This window comes from Haplochromis burtoni, unplaced genomic scaffold (assembly GCF_018398535.1).
Source record: "Haplochromis burtoni strain Fernald_Lab_line unplaced genomic scaffold, NCSU_Asbu1 Contig_609, whole genome shotgun sequence".
NCBI lineage: Eukaryota > Metazoa > Chordata > Actinopteri > Cichliformes > Cichlidae > Haplochromis > Haplochromis burtoni.
The window spans coordinates 234,856-250,621 of NW_024582970.1; the positions used below are offsets into that span (position 1 = coordinate 234,856).

The window sequence follows — 15,766 nt, forward strand, 5'->3', positions numbered from 1 at the left end:
CGCCTATGTACATGTGTTTGTTTGCAGCCTTGTTTGCCCCTGAATGGGAATGCACACTCATTGTCCACCTTGTTAGGTATTCAACTGCTGGTCAGCGTAAATATTTTTAATCAGCCAAGCAAATGGTAGAAACTGACTTTGACAAGATGGAGTTTTAAAGTTTAGACTGAGCATCAGAATTGGGGAGAAAGGTGATTTAAGTATTTGAATGTTGATGTCAGACAGGCTGGTCAGAGTATTTTAGAAACTGCTGATGTACTGTTATTTTCCCACACAGCCTCTACAGAGAACAGTCTGAAAAAGAGAAAATATCCAGTCAGTTCTCTGGGTGAAAATGTTTATGTCAGAAGTCAGATGAAAATGGCCAGAATTCTTCAAACTGTAACAGTAACTCAAATAACTACTCATTACAACCACAGTATGCTGAAGAGCATCTCTTCTGCAGCAGAAGATTACGCCAGAAGCTACACCATGTCGAAAAGCTCAAAGCATCTCAAACTGGTTTCATGAACATGAAAGTAAGTTCACTGTACTCAAATGGACTCCAGTCAGACAGTCAGTCCGACAGATCGCAATCCAGTAGAGCATCTTTGCGATGTGGTGGAATGGCAGCCACATCATGGAAGTGCAGCCAGCAAATCTGCAGCAACCATGTGATGCCGTCATGTCAACACGGACCAAACTCTGTAAGGAATGTTTCCAGCAACTTGTTGCACCAATTTAGAATTAAGGCAATTCTGGAAGTAAAAACGGCTCCAACCCAGTGCTACAAAGATGCAGCTGATAGAGTATCCAGTGAGTGTCCATTCACAATCACGTTTTTGGTGGGCTGTTTGTTACATAAACTCTTATGAGCACAGTACTGTGGGAAAAGTTTGATTTCTCTCCACGTAACGCTTTACTGTGACTCTGTGTTTTTGTGTGTACATCTGTTACTGTTTTCCATTCTAAACTGTCCCAACTGGGGATCGAGGAGAACAAAACTGCACAGCACATGTTCGTCCTTCCCCGAGGTCCATGCCATCCCTTGTTCCTCCTTTCTCTGCTCCCTCCCCCTTTTCCCCTCTCTCCAGCTTTTTCTCCCAGGTCCAGTGTGGAAAATGCAGCATCACTGAAACCACCAGCGCTGCTCTCCAAGTCTCCTAAAAATAAAAAAAAGTAACCCTACCCTTCTCTTTTATTCTCTTCCTTCCCTGCACAGCTCTCCCTTTTTTTTCTGCTCTCTCTCTTCCTCTCCCTGCCAAACTGCTCCACCCAACTCGCAGAAGTTGAAATACAGTCACAGACTTTCTTTGTTAACTTGGTATCCTCTTGATTTAACTTCTCATCAGACACATTTGCATGTGTTTGCCATCTCCCAGTCTGTCTGCCTCTGTATGTCACTGATCAGACCATAAGTGGGAGGAGATGGTTAGTCAAACTCCCAAGAGATGCAACAGAGGACTCTTTTCACTTTAGAGGCAGTCCCTTACTCCCTCTGCAAGTCGGCCACAAAAATCACCAACGTCACACATTTTAAATCGTATCATTATGATTTAGAGCCATTGGGATCTAAGCTGAGCGTTGTAACTGCTGACTAAACATCTTCTAAAGTCAAGAGCAAGCCTTTGTCAGAGATGAATGAGGGATCCTTCTTCTTGTTCAGTTTAAAATGCACATGTGTGATCATCTATGCACTAGTCATGCATTCAAGAGTTAAAACAAGATCATTTATATCCATGGGCATAAAAGTTACACAAACACATTGTGACAATGACGACTGGTCAATACCAGTAAAGATTTCTACACAAAAAAACCCCAAAAAAAACAGGGGACTTACCATGACTTCAGTCAGGAATTCCTACGTAGTCTTCAGGTCCTTTCCTGAATTCATTTCCTCTGCGCATTCTCCGCAAAACTTTCTCTTTGTCTCAGTTACAATAATCAAGCTGCAACTCCTTTACTTTATAGGTTCGTGTCCCCTTCAAAGCTCGCCTTCTGTAAGATTTCGGCACTTGAGGAGCAGCTCTCCTCCCCTCTCTTTCCCTTCCACTTCCACACTGTCTCGCTGTATTTCCCAGCCTGGGAATGTCCGAGCTGCACTGCTTCCCCCACCCCTCCTCTCTCCTGCCCGGCAGTCCCACGCACCCCACACCTCCCTCTCCTCTTCCTCCTCTCACCTAACAAGAGAACTACAGTCCCTCTCTCTCCTCTCAAACTTTCCATTTCCCCCCAGTGGTAACTTAAATGAATGCACAATGAAAAACCGTTACCCCACCCAGCCACTAGAAACCTCTGATGTTTTATTGTGAGCTTCTATTCTAAGGGTAGATAAGCTAAGTGAGTCTGTGTGCAATCAAATGTAATCTCATGGAAAGTGTGGGCTTCTCATTGAAAACACTCAGATATTAAATGGAAGCATACGCACATGTTCAGTGCATCACTGAGGGGAGAAATCCCACCCAGCTGCCCTCCCCTTGACACATAAGCAAATGCCAGTGCAATTTGATAAGTGAGTCAACAAATAATGAAAATTCCCAGGTAGCACACTGGCAGCTGAACCAAGTGGGCTCAGTTTAGGGCCCATCCTATGTACAGTTCAAACTTTTAGGGGGGCTCAGCTCCCAGTCAATGTAGGTGTTTCACATTTGCAAACCTCAATTCATTTGGATAAACTTTACAATGCTACCTTCAGAAGCAAACTAATTAGTCAGATGGCCTATTGCAATGTCCAAGAATAATTCAGAGTGAATAATCAGGGATTTCAATACAATCCACCCGTTTTAAGGTGGAGCCTTTAATTATCAAACCCGAGGCAAAGGCTCAGAAGTTAAAGAAGTATTTGTGGAAAAGTGGATACGATGAGAAACATGCACAACATTATTTCAGTCTCTTAACCACAAACCCCATGATATACAACAGCATTATTCAAGTACTGACACTGGGAAATCTCCCTGCCACTTCACAGACTTGCACACGAAGTAAAGTGGCAATAGAGTTGTTTTTAAATGAATAAAAAACCCTCCGTCTATGCACACTCAGCACAGAGCATCATGTAGCACATTTTCACGAGTGGAGAATACATTTGTAGCTCCTCTTCCTCTGTCTCTTCCTCACATCCCCCGTGAGGCCTTGTTTGTTGTTGGTACTTCTGTTCAGCTAACATGTCGTTAATTTCAGACACTTTGCAGCATCTATTTTTTAGTCTTTAGTCTTTTCTCTCAGCTTTCTACCTCCAGCTTTTCACTACTTCCACCTAACTTTTTCTACAAGCTGAGAAGGTGTGGGAGGAACCGGTTTGCATTAAGAGATTTGATTGGGCAATCCAGTGTCAGTAATGAAAATGAACCAATAGGCTGCTGTACAGCCGGTGCACATTGGCCCACAGGGGAAAGGCCCCGTATGGCAGATAAGCAGCCCTGCTGTAGACCAAACATTACCCACGTGGGCCCAGCCTACAGTACTTTGATAACCGAATAAGAGTTTAATTCAAATCATGCTGCATCTAAATTTAAAGTTCTCCCTAATACAAATCTCTCTATATAAACTTCTTGACTCAGAGTCATTCAGAACAAATAATGCTGGATATATAAACCACTATTGACCAGCTGGTGATTAATTAAGCCTATAAATCATAATGGGGGTTATTTTTTCCCCCAAGTTTATTCACTTTGAGGATGAGCAGAATGAGCTAAATTTAAAGTCAGCTTTGTTTAAGGTTTGGATCACATTTTAGCTTTGAGATGACTCACAGTTTCTCATATGTTTTTACTGGATCTTTTCACTGAAAAAAGCACCGCACTGGTGGTTTTACTGTGCTTAATTTAACCGTAAGGGTTTGTGTTATGGATCGAGGAGGAACGATCTCAACCACTGCATCAGCGCCCCCCTGTGTTGTGTGTATGATATTGCAATTATGGAAAACCAGACAACGATGAGGAGCAAAGCGACACTGTACTGCCAAAGTATTCTCTCATGTGCCTTCACATGCACATGAACTTGAGTGACATCCCATTTTTAATCCATATTGTTTAATGTGAACATTTAATATTTGCAGCTAAAACAGCACCAACTCTTCTGGAGAGGCTTTCCACCAGGTTACAAGTGTGTTTATGGGAATTTTAGATCATTCGAGCACGTTTGTGAGGTCAGACATGGATGTCGGGATGAAAAGTCCTGGCTGTGCTCTGATTAATCCCAAAGTTGCTTTCTTTTTTCTTTTTTTAAGGCTTTCAAGTGTTCCACACCAAACTCACTCATCCATGTCTTTATGGACCGTTTCTTGCCCACTGCTGTGCAGTCATGTTGGAACAGCAGGGGGCCATCCCCAAACTGTTCTCACAAAGTTGGCTGGATGAAATTGTCCAAAATTGTCTTGGGATGCTGAATCATTAAGAGTTCCTTTCAAACTAAAGGGCCGAGACCAACTCCTTAAAAACAACTCCAAACGTTGGTGACCTCTGTGCTCTACATGCCTCAGCAACTGCTGACTCCGCTCTGTGATTTTACGTGTCCTACCACTTCATGGCTGAGTTGCTGTTGTTCCCAGTTGCTTCCTCATTGTTATAATACCAATAACAGCTGACTGTGGAATAATTAGTAGCAAGAAAATTTCACATCTGAGCTTCTAAGAGCGATGCCGTTCTTTCACAGATGTTTGTAGAAACAGTCTGCATTTTGTACACCTGTGACCATTAAAGCAATTGGAACACCTGAATTCAATAATTTAGTAATTCTTCAAACTAAAACTAAACTGAAATCTAAAACTTGATGTGAAAAAACTTGTTAGTTTATGAAAATAAATATAAATGAAACTAGACATTAAAAAGAGAAAAGAAAAACTAACTGGACTAGAAAACTAAAATAAAAACAGTGAGGAGATATTTTTAGTCTTTTTAATAACACACGTAATTGTGTTATGTGTGCAGGCCAGAAAGACTTTAATGATCTATAGATAAAATAATATTAATACTAATTATAATACTAATAACGATAATGATAATGATAACAATAGTAGCAATAATATAATGCACTACAAATTAGAGGAGTGTCATTTCAAAGGAGTGACTGAGCTTACACCTGGCAGAGACACCAGGCAAGCAGGACAGGCAGAACCAGTTCAGGCCATTTTCAAACGTTGGGTGTGTTCGTCGTCACTCAGTTTATGTTACACACTTGTCAACACATATTACTCACCTGTTCCTTTTAAGCTACATGGCTGTGCCACACCTAAAGTAATGCTAGATACAATTGAAAGAATTTGACCTTTTGATTTGCGTTTACATTTCTTTCTATGTGCAACTGTTTCAAAGCATGCCCTTTTAGAACTGGATCATATAAAACAACAACAGCAGAAATATTTAGACCATGACATTTTGCCTTATTCTGCCTCTGTGCATCACTACAAAAACATTTCAGAACAGACAGCTGGGATGTAACTGACCTGCACGCTTTCAGTTCAAATTCAACAAAAATCCTGATTTAACTGTTTGGGAATCACAGCCAGATTCCATTTGGTGCAGAAACATCCTACAGAACCTTCCACGGAATAATTTACACCATTACAGCAATGAAAGGCATCAAATTAAAACCTTGTTTAGTCTTAAAAACATGCATTCCAGTATACACAATACACAAAATAATTCATTGAAAACCACTCGCTTCCTCTTAGGGATCCTAGGACTGAGCAAAATATATAAACACAATGCTTATCATAGCCTATGAAGTTTAACCTGTTGTACTCAAGGAGTTATTTATCATCTATGGGATGAGTTGTGTTTGCAACTTAAAGCATGTATTAACTTTGTCATTACACTAACTTACACTAACTTTGTCATTGGTAGATGTATATTTTTTAGCTAAGAGGACAAAAAAATCTATTTATTTATGAAGGACATAGCAGTACACAGAAAATCCTGGTTTTCCCCCAGGATATAAATGCAGCACGAGTTTGTGGATGTGTGGTTTGAAAGTTTCAAACGTCGCTCATACCACAGTGAAGAAAAAACCACCAGCACAGTGCAATTTAAGCATTTAACATAAGATAGCCTTTTATTTCACTATTTACAAAGACTTTACAATGTAGAACTCAGTTCGTCGTAGGGTGAAGAGGAGACAAGCAGAGGGCCGAGGTGGCATCCGGCTGGAGGTTAAGATCCGATCCAATCCCCGCACAACAACTTCTTTAAACAAGTCAATAAGCCGTCTTCACCTGTCTCAAGAGCCAACTCACACACACACACACACACACACACACACACACACACACACACACACACACACACACACTGGTTACTGTCATATCTGCTGAATCAGGACTTTATTTAGAGTCTGTCTGACAAAGTGAAGCAGGCTAAAGTAGAACATCATGACACAATCTAAAGAAACAGGTGAAAAACAAAGTTATTGACAGCTATCGGTCTCGAAACGGTTACAAAACCTTTCTCAAATTGTGGGACTGTTTAAACCACAGTGAGAGCTTTTATCCACAAACGAAGAAAACCTGGAACAGTGGTGAAGCTTCCCAGGAATGACCGAACTACCAAATGAGTCATCCAGGAGGTCACAAAAGACCCCAGAACCACATCTAAAAAATTGCAGGCCTCACTTGCCTCGGTTTAGGTCAAAGTTCATGATTCAACAATAAGAAAGAGACTCGACAAAAATGCTGTCTATTGGAGAGCTCAGGGACAAAACCACAGCTGAGCCAGAAAAACACAAAGGCTCGTCTCACATTTGACAAAAAACATCTTAATGAAGCGCGTGGATTTTGGATAAAGTTCTGTGGACTGATGAGACATGGAATGATTGCTCTTGTCAGATTACCTAGCCCGAATACTACAGAAACTGCTGATCTACTGATTTTCCACAGAAAAATCTCAAAGGTTGACAGAGAATAGTCGGAAAAAGATCAAATATCCAGTGAACATCAGTTCTTTAATGAGAATGCCTGGTTGATGTGCTACTTTGAGCTGACAGGAAGGCAACAGGAACTCAAATAACCATTTTTTTGGGTTTGGTTTTATAACAAATGTATGCAGAAGAGCATCTCTGAACCACTAACATGTCAAAACTTTGAAGCAGATTGACTACAGCAGCAGAAGACCGCAGTGAGCGCTGCTCCTGTCAGCTATGAGAAAACCATTACTTACAATGACGTCAGTCAGGTATTCCTACAAAATCTTCCTCTCCTTTCCTGGATTTGCTGCCTCTACACAATCTGCTGTTGTGAATACTCCCTTACATATTAACTGCAGCAATGCCTGCACATGTTCGGTGCACTACAGACATGATTCATGTCGTATGCCATGTAACAGACCTGTAGGAGAAAAATAAGATAATGATTTATAAGCCTATAAATCATGCTAACATTAATTAAAGAGTTTTACTGTAACGTTTTGTAAGCATATTCAGTCAGAATGGGGTAAATCAAAAGTCAGCCGTGCCTAAAGTTTTGCATCACTTTTTAGTTTTGAGATGACTCACAGTTTCTTATATTTTTTATTGGTTCATTTCACTGAAAATAGCACCGCAATAGTGGCTTTGCAGCTGCTAAATTTAACTTTAAGTTTTGATGTTTAAAACCGAGTAAGGAGAAGCGCTTTGATCTGAAACACTACAACAGCGCCCCCCATGTGCTTGCAATTATTATAATACAAAGGATGGAAGGCAGACGATGCCAAGGAGCGGGGTTACTAAAACTAGCTGTGAACTCTCCCCCAGACACAGACACAAAAAACCCCAAACTTAAAAACATTAAAAACATCTCTGGCTGCATCAGCGCCAGAGATGCTGGCAGGATCAGCACAGGGCTGGATCATCACTGGCCAGAATCTATCCTCCCATAGACTCTTCTATGGGACTCTTCTGCCATATTATTGCTCTATATAAACAGTTTAGATATTAAATAAGAATTAATTTAACAGGAGAAATAAAACAATGCACAGTTTGATACACAAGTATAGCTTCAAACGAGTGACTCAGCCTGCACCAGACACAGACACGAGACAAGAAGGACAAGTTAGACCAGGTGAATCATTACTCAACTTTACACTGATTCAACCTGTCCTAATTTTTTTGGTGTATCTGTCCTTACTTGGTTTATATTAGAACTTGTCAACGTGCTTCAGTTAACACATTACTCAGATATGGGAGTTGCACGCTCCCTGAAACTACAGGATTGTACCACACCTAAAGAAATGTAACAGAAACACGTGCCCTGTTGATCTACAATCACAATGTTCCCTTTGTGTAATTGTGTCCTTTTAGAACTGGGTCATTTCATTCCCAAGTCAACGCGTCACACAAGAACCAGTCATCAGAAAACAGATCAATCATCCAGGGTACCACAGCTCATTGCTGTTTCTCTGCAGAATGGATATTTTGCTTTTAAACATCGATATGTCCCATAATGCTGTTCTCACAGTTGGCTGCAGAAAAAAAATATTGTGCTGGGAAAAAACAAGGTTGCAGGTTTAGATTGTGAAAAACTGCTTTACTTAGAATTTAAATATGTTTTCCAACCCTGAAAATTTAACCTGTCTTGCTCTTGTTCATATAAAATTCTGACGCTCAAACAGGCAAGAAAATACTTTAATTTAAAAAAACAAAAAACAAAGCTTTGGCTTGCCCCTTTTCACTTTGAGGCTTGTAACGCTGAACATATTCACAGTACAAAGACAAAACTTCCCATGACTTCATTTAAAGCCCTAAAACTGTTATAGAAAATATTCTAATGTGAGCAAGTGGAAGTCGCTGATTTATTTACCCAGATGTTCCCTTAATGAGTATGAATATGAGCATTAAACCAAGCACTCACAAGAGAAAGCGTGTGTCCTACATGTGTGCTATTTTAATATTTTAGCATATTAAGAGTCTCAATATTTTTTCCTCAAGGTCAATATTAAAATACGCAAACGTGTCTGTTGGTTTAATGAGAATTTTATTGCTTTGATGAATTTGTACATCAGTTCTGAATTGTTGAAGCGTGATCTGCATTTCATTGCTTTGGTCTTGACATAATACAGAACAAAGTTTAGCTTCCAACACATTTGTGTCCATAAATCCTTACACAATGAGACAATTCCTGTAAGTCTGCCTCTGCACTTTAAATCAGACAATCAAGATGTACCAGAGTTCATGTCTGTCAGCTCACATTCAGGGGTTCTAACAGAAGTACTGCATTAACAGCTTTAGTCATGTTTTTAAAGTCAAATTCCCTTTCGTGCACACATTTCTTATGGAGCCTCAGCAAAGGATAGATTAAGAAATAAAGTTTCTAATTAAATCTATCTTAAAAATATACATTTCAGCATACATGACGATATTCACCTTTACTGTGAACGTGTGGCAATCGCGGTGCTGTCGAAGTAAACTCTTTGCACACTTTCCTGAGCACCTAAAGGGTTATGAGTTACAGTTAAATTAAGACAATGCCCAGTAAATGCACGCACGCAACATTGTGGTGTGGCTGGGGAGAGGGAGGTCTGGGCTTCTCTGCTTAGGCTGCCTCCTCCGCGACCCGGCCCCGGATAAAGCGGATGAAGATGGATGGATGGATGTTTTAATCCAAACTTTATTACCACATTTCATCATTACAGTCTTTGCCATAACTTTAGAGACATTATTATAGTCATTTATTGCTTTATATAATGCAGAGGAACAACCTCACGTGTTTTGTAGAAATACAATTGCTATGATTGCTATGAGCATTACTACAAACTAGACAGGAAAGATTTTAAAGACAAATCATTTATTCATGACTGTAACTTGTGTTTTATGTGATTACTGGACTTTTCTAAGAATGGTTTAAAGGAGTGTAAAACAAATTCAAATGAAAACTATTTCTAACAAAAAAAATCATGCATCACAGTTTATACAGTGTCATCGATTTTTCTATGGACTTGTTGGATCCTTGGAAGCTGGAGAAATAAACTCTCTGAACGCCATCGTCAGCACCTGAAAGAACATGAGGAAAAGTTCAACTAAAGCAATACACAATAAAAGCACACAAGCCTTAACGTGGTGTAAGTAAAACCTGATTGGCAGATGAAGTTGAGGCTCTCCTCACAGGGCTGGTCCTGCCACAGGAGGTGTTCTGTGCTGGCCACGCCTCCACAGGTGCTGGAGTAACAGTCTGGAACAAAATCCTGTGGCCAATTCAAGAAATTCATGGACTGTCCAGACATCCAGAACCACTCGTCTCCTCTGAGGGATCTGTTGGACAGAACAGATGAACAGATCTGAACAGATTTACATTTATCGAGATGTTGCTCTTTATGGAGCATATGGGCGTTTAAAAGCTGCTTGTTGAATTTCACATCAGCTGGATGATCCATATTTATCTTCTTGATGTTGTGTAGGCCTAAAAGAACAATGACAATCATTTAAAAAAAACAGAAAAAAACCTTGGTACAGCAGGTTTGTTGTGTTTACAGTGAAAGCTGTTTGCAAAGTGGCCTATTATTGCAGCAATGGCAGAAATGCAAATGAGAAAATGGAAGGACGCACAACGCAATGCAAAGATCTGCATCTGCATAATTTGATTTGCAAAGTTTGCAAATTGTCACAGACATCATGCATCATAAGAGTACAGGGTAGTGCATCGGGCCTCTTAGTATTGTGCAGGAACCTTGAACATCACAAACCTTATTCATTAATTATGAAAAAAAAAAACACAACAAAATTGGTAGTTTTTGTGCAATTATACAGCACTTTTCCATTTGTTTGTTATTTTGTTTTTTTTAGAAGACATTTGCATCTTATCGCATCCAAACATACTTATGTTGTACACCATCAGGACCAATTTGGGGGAACTGAATAGTTTGCGGACTACTGCAATAACTACTGTATCAGTACCTGCGCAGTCCCAGCCAGACGTGGTCTGTGAGGGAGAAAGGAACGAGGCTCAGCAGCTGCTCCAACTCGCTTTGCTCCTGTTGGTTGTGAAGGCTGAGCAGGTCCCAGTAATAACGTCTACAGTACATCAGAGCATCAGACCAGCAGAGCCTCTCTCCCACAACCGTCACGTTCCTGCCACCAAGCTGCAGGCTCACAGGTGGAGGAGGGGTGGGAGGAGGCGGAGGAGTTGGTAAAGGAGTGACAGCTTCTGGAACTACAGGGAAGTACTTTGCTTTAGGATTCTGTTTGTTTAAGCCAGTTTGGTTGTTATTGTTTTCCTTTCATTTTAACATGTTCCATTCAAATATTCTGCAGTTTAATGGTAAATACAAGAAAAACAAATCAAAACAGTATAAATCTTACAATAATAATTTAAGCACACAAAACCACAACAATTTCTAAAAAATAGCACAACAAGACCCTACCAGATAGAGAAGCAAACACCTCCACTTCACACAGGGTTGTGTAAGTCTTTTTTCCTGGTATGATCACAATGATGTAGCGACCTTCCATTTCATTACACTGGAATGTGTATGTTGGTGTACCATCTAATGATGTGATCATGCCACAACTGATGGATGTAGAGAAAATTTTAAAAAGTTTCAGTGTAACTCTTTTAAATATAATGTTCAGTTTTTTAATAAGGAAAAAATGTTTATGGAGAAATGCATATTTATCAGAAATCAGATCTCACCTGGGGTTCATGTTACCATTTTGATCCAGCGAGTTCCCGATCAGGATCTGTGCCCCAAGAATCCTTGGAATAAAAGCATCCTGTCTGTTGATGATGGTGACAGCACTGACTTTATAGACAGCCAACAAGTCTACTCTCCACCAGGGACCCAGATCTTGATCATTGTGTGTACAGCATCCTGAGTTCAAGTTTCCATTTTTGCACCCATCAGCACCCTTTGAGGGCCCAAACACTAGCCCATACCAAGTTGATGACTGTACTGTTTGTTTGTTTAAGGCCACGTTTGGAAGCGGTTCAACTAAATTGTTGAAAAGAAGAAACAAGTATGAATGAGTATCAGGCAGATGTGTTTCAGTAGATCAGATCCAGTCGCTTAAAGCTCTACCTGCTGGGGCAGCATACACCTCCACTTCACACAGGGTGAGAGTCTTCTTCTGTCCAGGAAGAAACACATTCACAAAGCGACCCTCCATGCTGCCTCCATCACACCGGTATGTGTAGGTTTTACCCGCTTTGATATGTGAGATGGAAGCACACCTGACAGCAGAAATTGTGTTATACCTCTCTGACCTGTCTTCCCCATGTGATGCTGTGCAATGTATGTACGGTCGGAAGGGTAAGATGGCGCTGGCAAAAGGTCGGCAGCCTTAACCCAATTTCCTTCGGGGTCAACCTTCAGGATCAATATTGACAAGCAGAGAGAGGAATGTGTTGCGAGACTTGTGTGCAGTTTATGCTGTAAAGGTGGGCGTGTTACCTGCTTGTCTATGGAGCAGTGATGAAAATGATATTAGATAAGTGTCACAGTGTGTTAATACAGGTGGCTACGGACCTTGATCAACCTTCCACCATGAGCACAGCAGCCGGAGCAAATTGATAGATAAACATAATGGGAACCACACCCAGCAACAATCAGCAGCTGTGAAATGTACAGCAGCAAGGATGGAAATGAAGGTTTTAAGAGCACATAAAATTGTGTTGAGATTTGGGGCCAACTGACTTGTGGAGGTTGGGAAAGTGCCTGGAACATCGCAACAAACAAAAACACGCACAGAGGGTTTGCTGGATCTGCAGCTCCACTGAACACACATAGAATTAACCCGCCTACTAATGCACACATGCAATGAAAATCAGCTTACACTCATTAACACGTGAATTTCAGCAAAGTTAACTTAAAAAAAGAAAGACTGGTATGTCCAACCAGTGATGAAACAATACATTTAGATAAGATAGTCAAATTGTGAGATGGTTTCTGCTTATTGAACAACACAAATGACCTTTTGTGAGTTTAAACGCGATCTTAAGAATTTAAATATGTACATGTACAAATGAGTTAATTATATCATTAAGGGGGGGCTGACACAGGGCCTGGCAAACGTGCTCATGAGAGTTGGAACTCAGTCTTCTGAAGGTCATAAGCTTTGTTCGGCATGACTGATATATTGTGGGAAATGACTTAGAGTGCAGAGGGGTCATTGCAAACATGCTTACACACCTAGGTTATGTTTAGAATAAGTCTGTGGGTCATAAAGTAACGAACATGTTATACTAAACCAACTTTGAATCACTAGATTCTAGTGAAAATGAAATGAAAAAATAATGTTCTTCTAGTGACTAGAAGAACATTATTTTTCTTGCATCTAAATTTCCCAAACACAGCAGTTATCCCACATATGGTCCACCTATTAAAGGGGGACAGAGGGTTGAGAGAGAGAAAAGAAGCATGACAACTAAGAGAACTGACACCTAGTGGGTAACAAGAGAGTGTGTGTGTAATGTTTGGAGAGATGTGCTGCACTTTCATTCCCAACAATATAGCCCCAGATGGTTCTGTAACTAGAGCATCTTGTCCACGGACACAACGACCAGGACAGAGAGCGCGGGGATCGAACCAGCGACATTCTGGTTACAGATGCGCTTCCCAACCCCAGCGCCACGGTCGCCCCGCAAGTGACTTGTGTTTGAGAAGAGCTCAAAGGGGGAATTGTGAGATTATTACACTGTCTTATGTTACATTAAACCTCTGATTTAAGCTTATGAAATCATTATATAGTTTTAGGTTGCATTATACTCCTGAGTTAGAAGGTGAAATTATTATATTGATTAGACTGATTTGTATTACATTAGACTGCTGATTTACTGTGAATGAATTACACTGTTCTATGGTACTTCATACTGCTGATTTATAAAGAAAATACTGTTTGCGTAGAATCATGGCCTTGCTTTTCTGATTGTAGGAAGAACAAAACATACTGCACAGGAAGCCAAGGTCGTAACTTAGGCTCAGTGAGAGAGAAAGAATGTGGATGCTTAGTTTGGAAGTAAGAATGTGAGAAATGGTCAGACACTTTGAGATTTTGCCGGACACCCTCCAGTGCAAATCTCCTGTTCGGACGTTTGAAATGCTCAAAGTGTTGTATGGAATAAAGAGAATTGTATTGATTAAAGAGATTGTTGATTGAGCATTTATACATTGAGTGTTATTCTTCCTTCAGCCCAAAGATCAAAGAGTTGGGATATTTAACAGGGCAGTATTATGTTAATGTTGTGGAGTTCCAGTTCAGGAGGAAGTAACATGAAGTCCTGAACTAGTCCTGTGGTGGATAATATGTAAATATTGCAATCTCTGAAATATTGCTGTTGAAATTATTTTAAGATGAAACAAACAAAGAAAAAATCACAATGAACATTGACTGGTATGAAGTCATCATTACCTGGGATTATTGTTTCCATTGTTCTCCAGTGAGTTTCCTATTCTGATCTCAGCTCCATCCAGTCTTTCAGCACAGCAGTCTCCTCTGTTGGTGACTTTTACAGCAGTGATTGTAAAGCTTCGCTGCAGGTCCACCCTCCACCAGGGGTTGGTCTCGTCTTCAGCCGTGTGGCTACAGAACCCATTGCTATAGAACGAGTTCCGTCTGCCATCGATGGCTTTGGACGCAGTGGCAACAGAGAGTGTAGATGACTGGGTAGCTTCTCCTTTGAGTGCCACATTGGGTAATGGGTATCCTTGAAGGAAAACCAAGAAAACAATAATTTCTTTTGTTTGGGCTCTGACAACTCTTATTGATTTATATAATAAAAACACAAAGAATAATAATACATAATGTTGTTAGAAATTAAAAACACCCTGACATGAAAGCTGTCATTTTCCTTTGACTCAGTAAATTACAGTCTTATGTATCAACATAATAATTAAAGGTGTTTACCGTAGTACACTTCAACCTCACAGAGACTTAGGACCTTTGCACTTCCTGGTAAAAACACAGTGACGTAGCGTCCCTTCACAGAGTTACATGGAAAATAAAACGCTTGTCCGCTGGGAATGAGAGAGATGACAGCACACCTGTATATAACAGATTCAAAAAGAAAAAGTATAAAAATTAAAAATAAATAAGTCCCACTGATATAATGATAACTGACTTATGGGTATATATCGCATTCTTTCACCTGTTACTTTCAGGGTCACTGATTTTTGTTGAATTTCCGATCCAGATTTCAGCACCATCCAGCCTGTTTCCCAATTCATCTCTATTAGTTATCATTACAGTCCCAATTGTATACACATTTACCAGGTCTACTCTCCACCAGGGATCAGATTGTTCACTGGTAAGTGTGCAAGACCCTCTTTGATAGCTTGCATCTCTGTTTCCATCAACTGCCTTACCAGCAATACCCACAGTGCCACTGGTTGAAGATTGGACAGCTGTTTTTTTCAGTGCCAGGTTGTAAAGAAGTTGACCTAAATAATTTAAAAAATGCATTATTAATCAAAACAGCTAGTACTGAGCAGAACCAAACCTTTGAATATATGTTGCAACTCTTCACTGATTGCTCACCTTGAATGTTTAGAGTCAAACATAATATACAGTGCTCTGAAAGGCATTTGTCCCCTTCTTGATTTCTTTTTTTCTGTATACTTAACACAGTTACATGTTTCATGTCATCAAACAAATTTGAATAATAGACAAAATAACGAGTAAATACAAAAAAAAAAGTTTATTTAGGTAAGAGTTCATTTATAAGAGAAAAAAACTATCCAATCTGCCAAATAGAGACAACTTGGAAAAGTCGGGAACGTTCCCGGGATTTTCAACCAAAATCACTGCAAGAGTGCATTGATGACTCAACCAGAGGTCACACAAGAACCCAGAACAGCATCCAAAGAACTACAAGATTCACTTGCTTCAGTTA

The 15,766-nt window shown here is 40.1% G+C and overlaps 2 protein-coding genes across 3 annotated transcripts in view; both read right to left on the minus strand.

The window, feature by feature from the left end:
* Positions 1 to 2,082, minus strand: part of arhgef40 (Rho guanine nucleotide exchange factor (GEF) 40) — a 44,839-nt gene extending 42,757 nt beyond the window's left edge. For both annotated transcript variants that reach the window (XM_014329753.2, XM_042214781.1), the window contains exon 1: positions 1,820 to 2,082. In XM_014329753.2, the coding sequence (XP_014185239.1) occupies positions 1,820 to 1,822 (3 nt within the window). In that variant the 5' untranslated portion in view covers positions 1,823 to 2,082. The remainder of the gene's footprint in view (positions 1 to 1,819) is intronic.
* Positions 2,083 to 8,912: 6,830 nt separating this feature from the next.
* Positions 8,913 to 15,766, minus strand: part of LOC106632411 — a 28,404-nt gene continuing 21,550 nt past the window's right edge. The window contains exons 3-11 of the mRNA XM_042214782.1: positions 15,023 to 15,314; positions 14,782 to 14,918; positions 14,287 to 14,581; positions 11,958 to 12,109; positions 11,573 to 11,870; positions 11,304 to 11,449; positions 10,837 to 11,092; positions 10,016 to 10,194; positions 8,913 to 9,936 (exon numbers count right to left, since the gene is read on the minus strand). Of these exons, the coding sequence (XP_042070716.1) occupies positions 9,845 to 9,936; positions 10,016 to 10,194; positions 10,837 to 11,092; positions 11,304 to 11,449; positions 11,573 to 11,870; positions 11,958 to 12,109; positions 14,287 to 14,581; positions 14,782 to 14,918; positions 15,023 to 15,314 (1,847 nt within the window). The 3' untranslated portion in view covers positions 8,913 to 9,844. The remainder of the gene's footprint in view (positions 9,937 to 10,015; positions 10,195 to 10,836; positions 11,093 to 11,303; positions 11,450 to 11,572; positions 11,871 to 11,957; positions 12,110 to 14,286; positions 14,582 to 14,781; positions 14,919 to 15,022; positions 15,315 to 15,766) is intronic.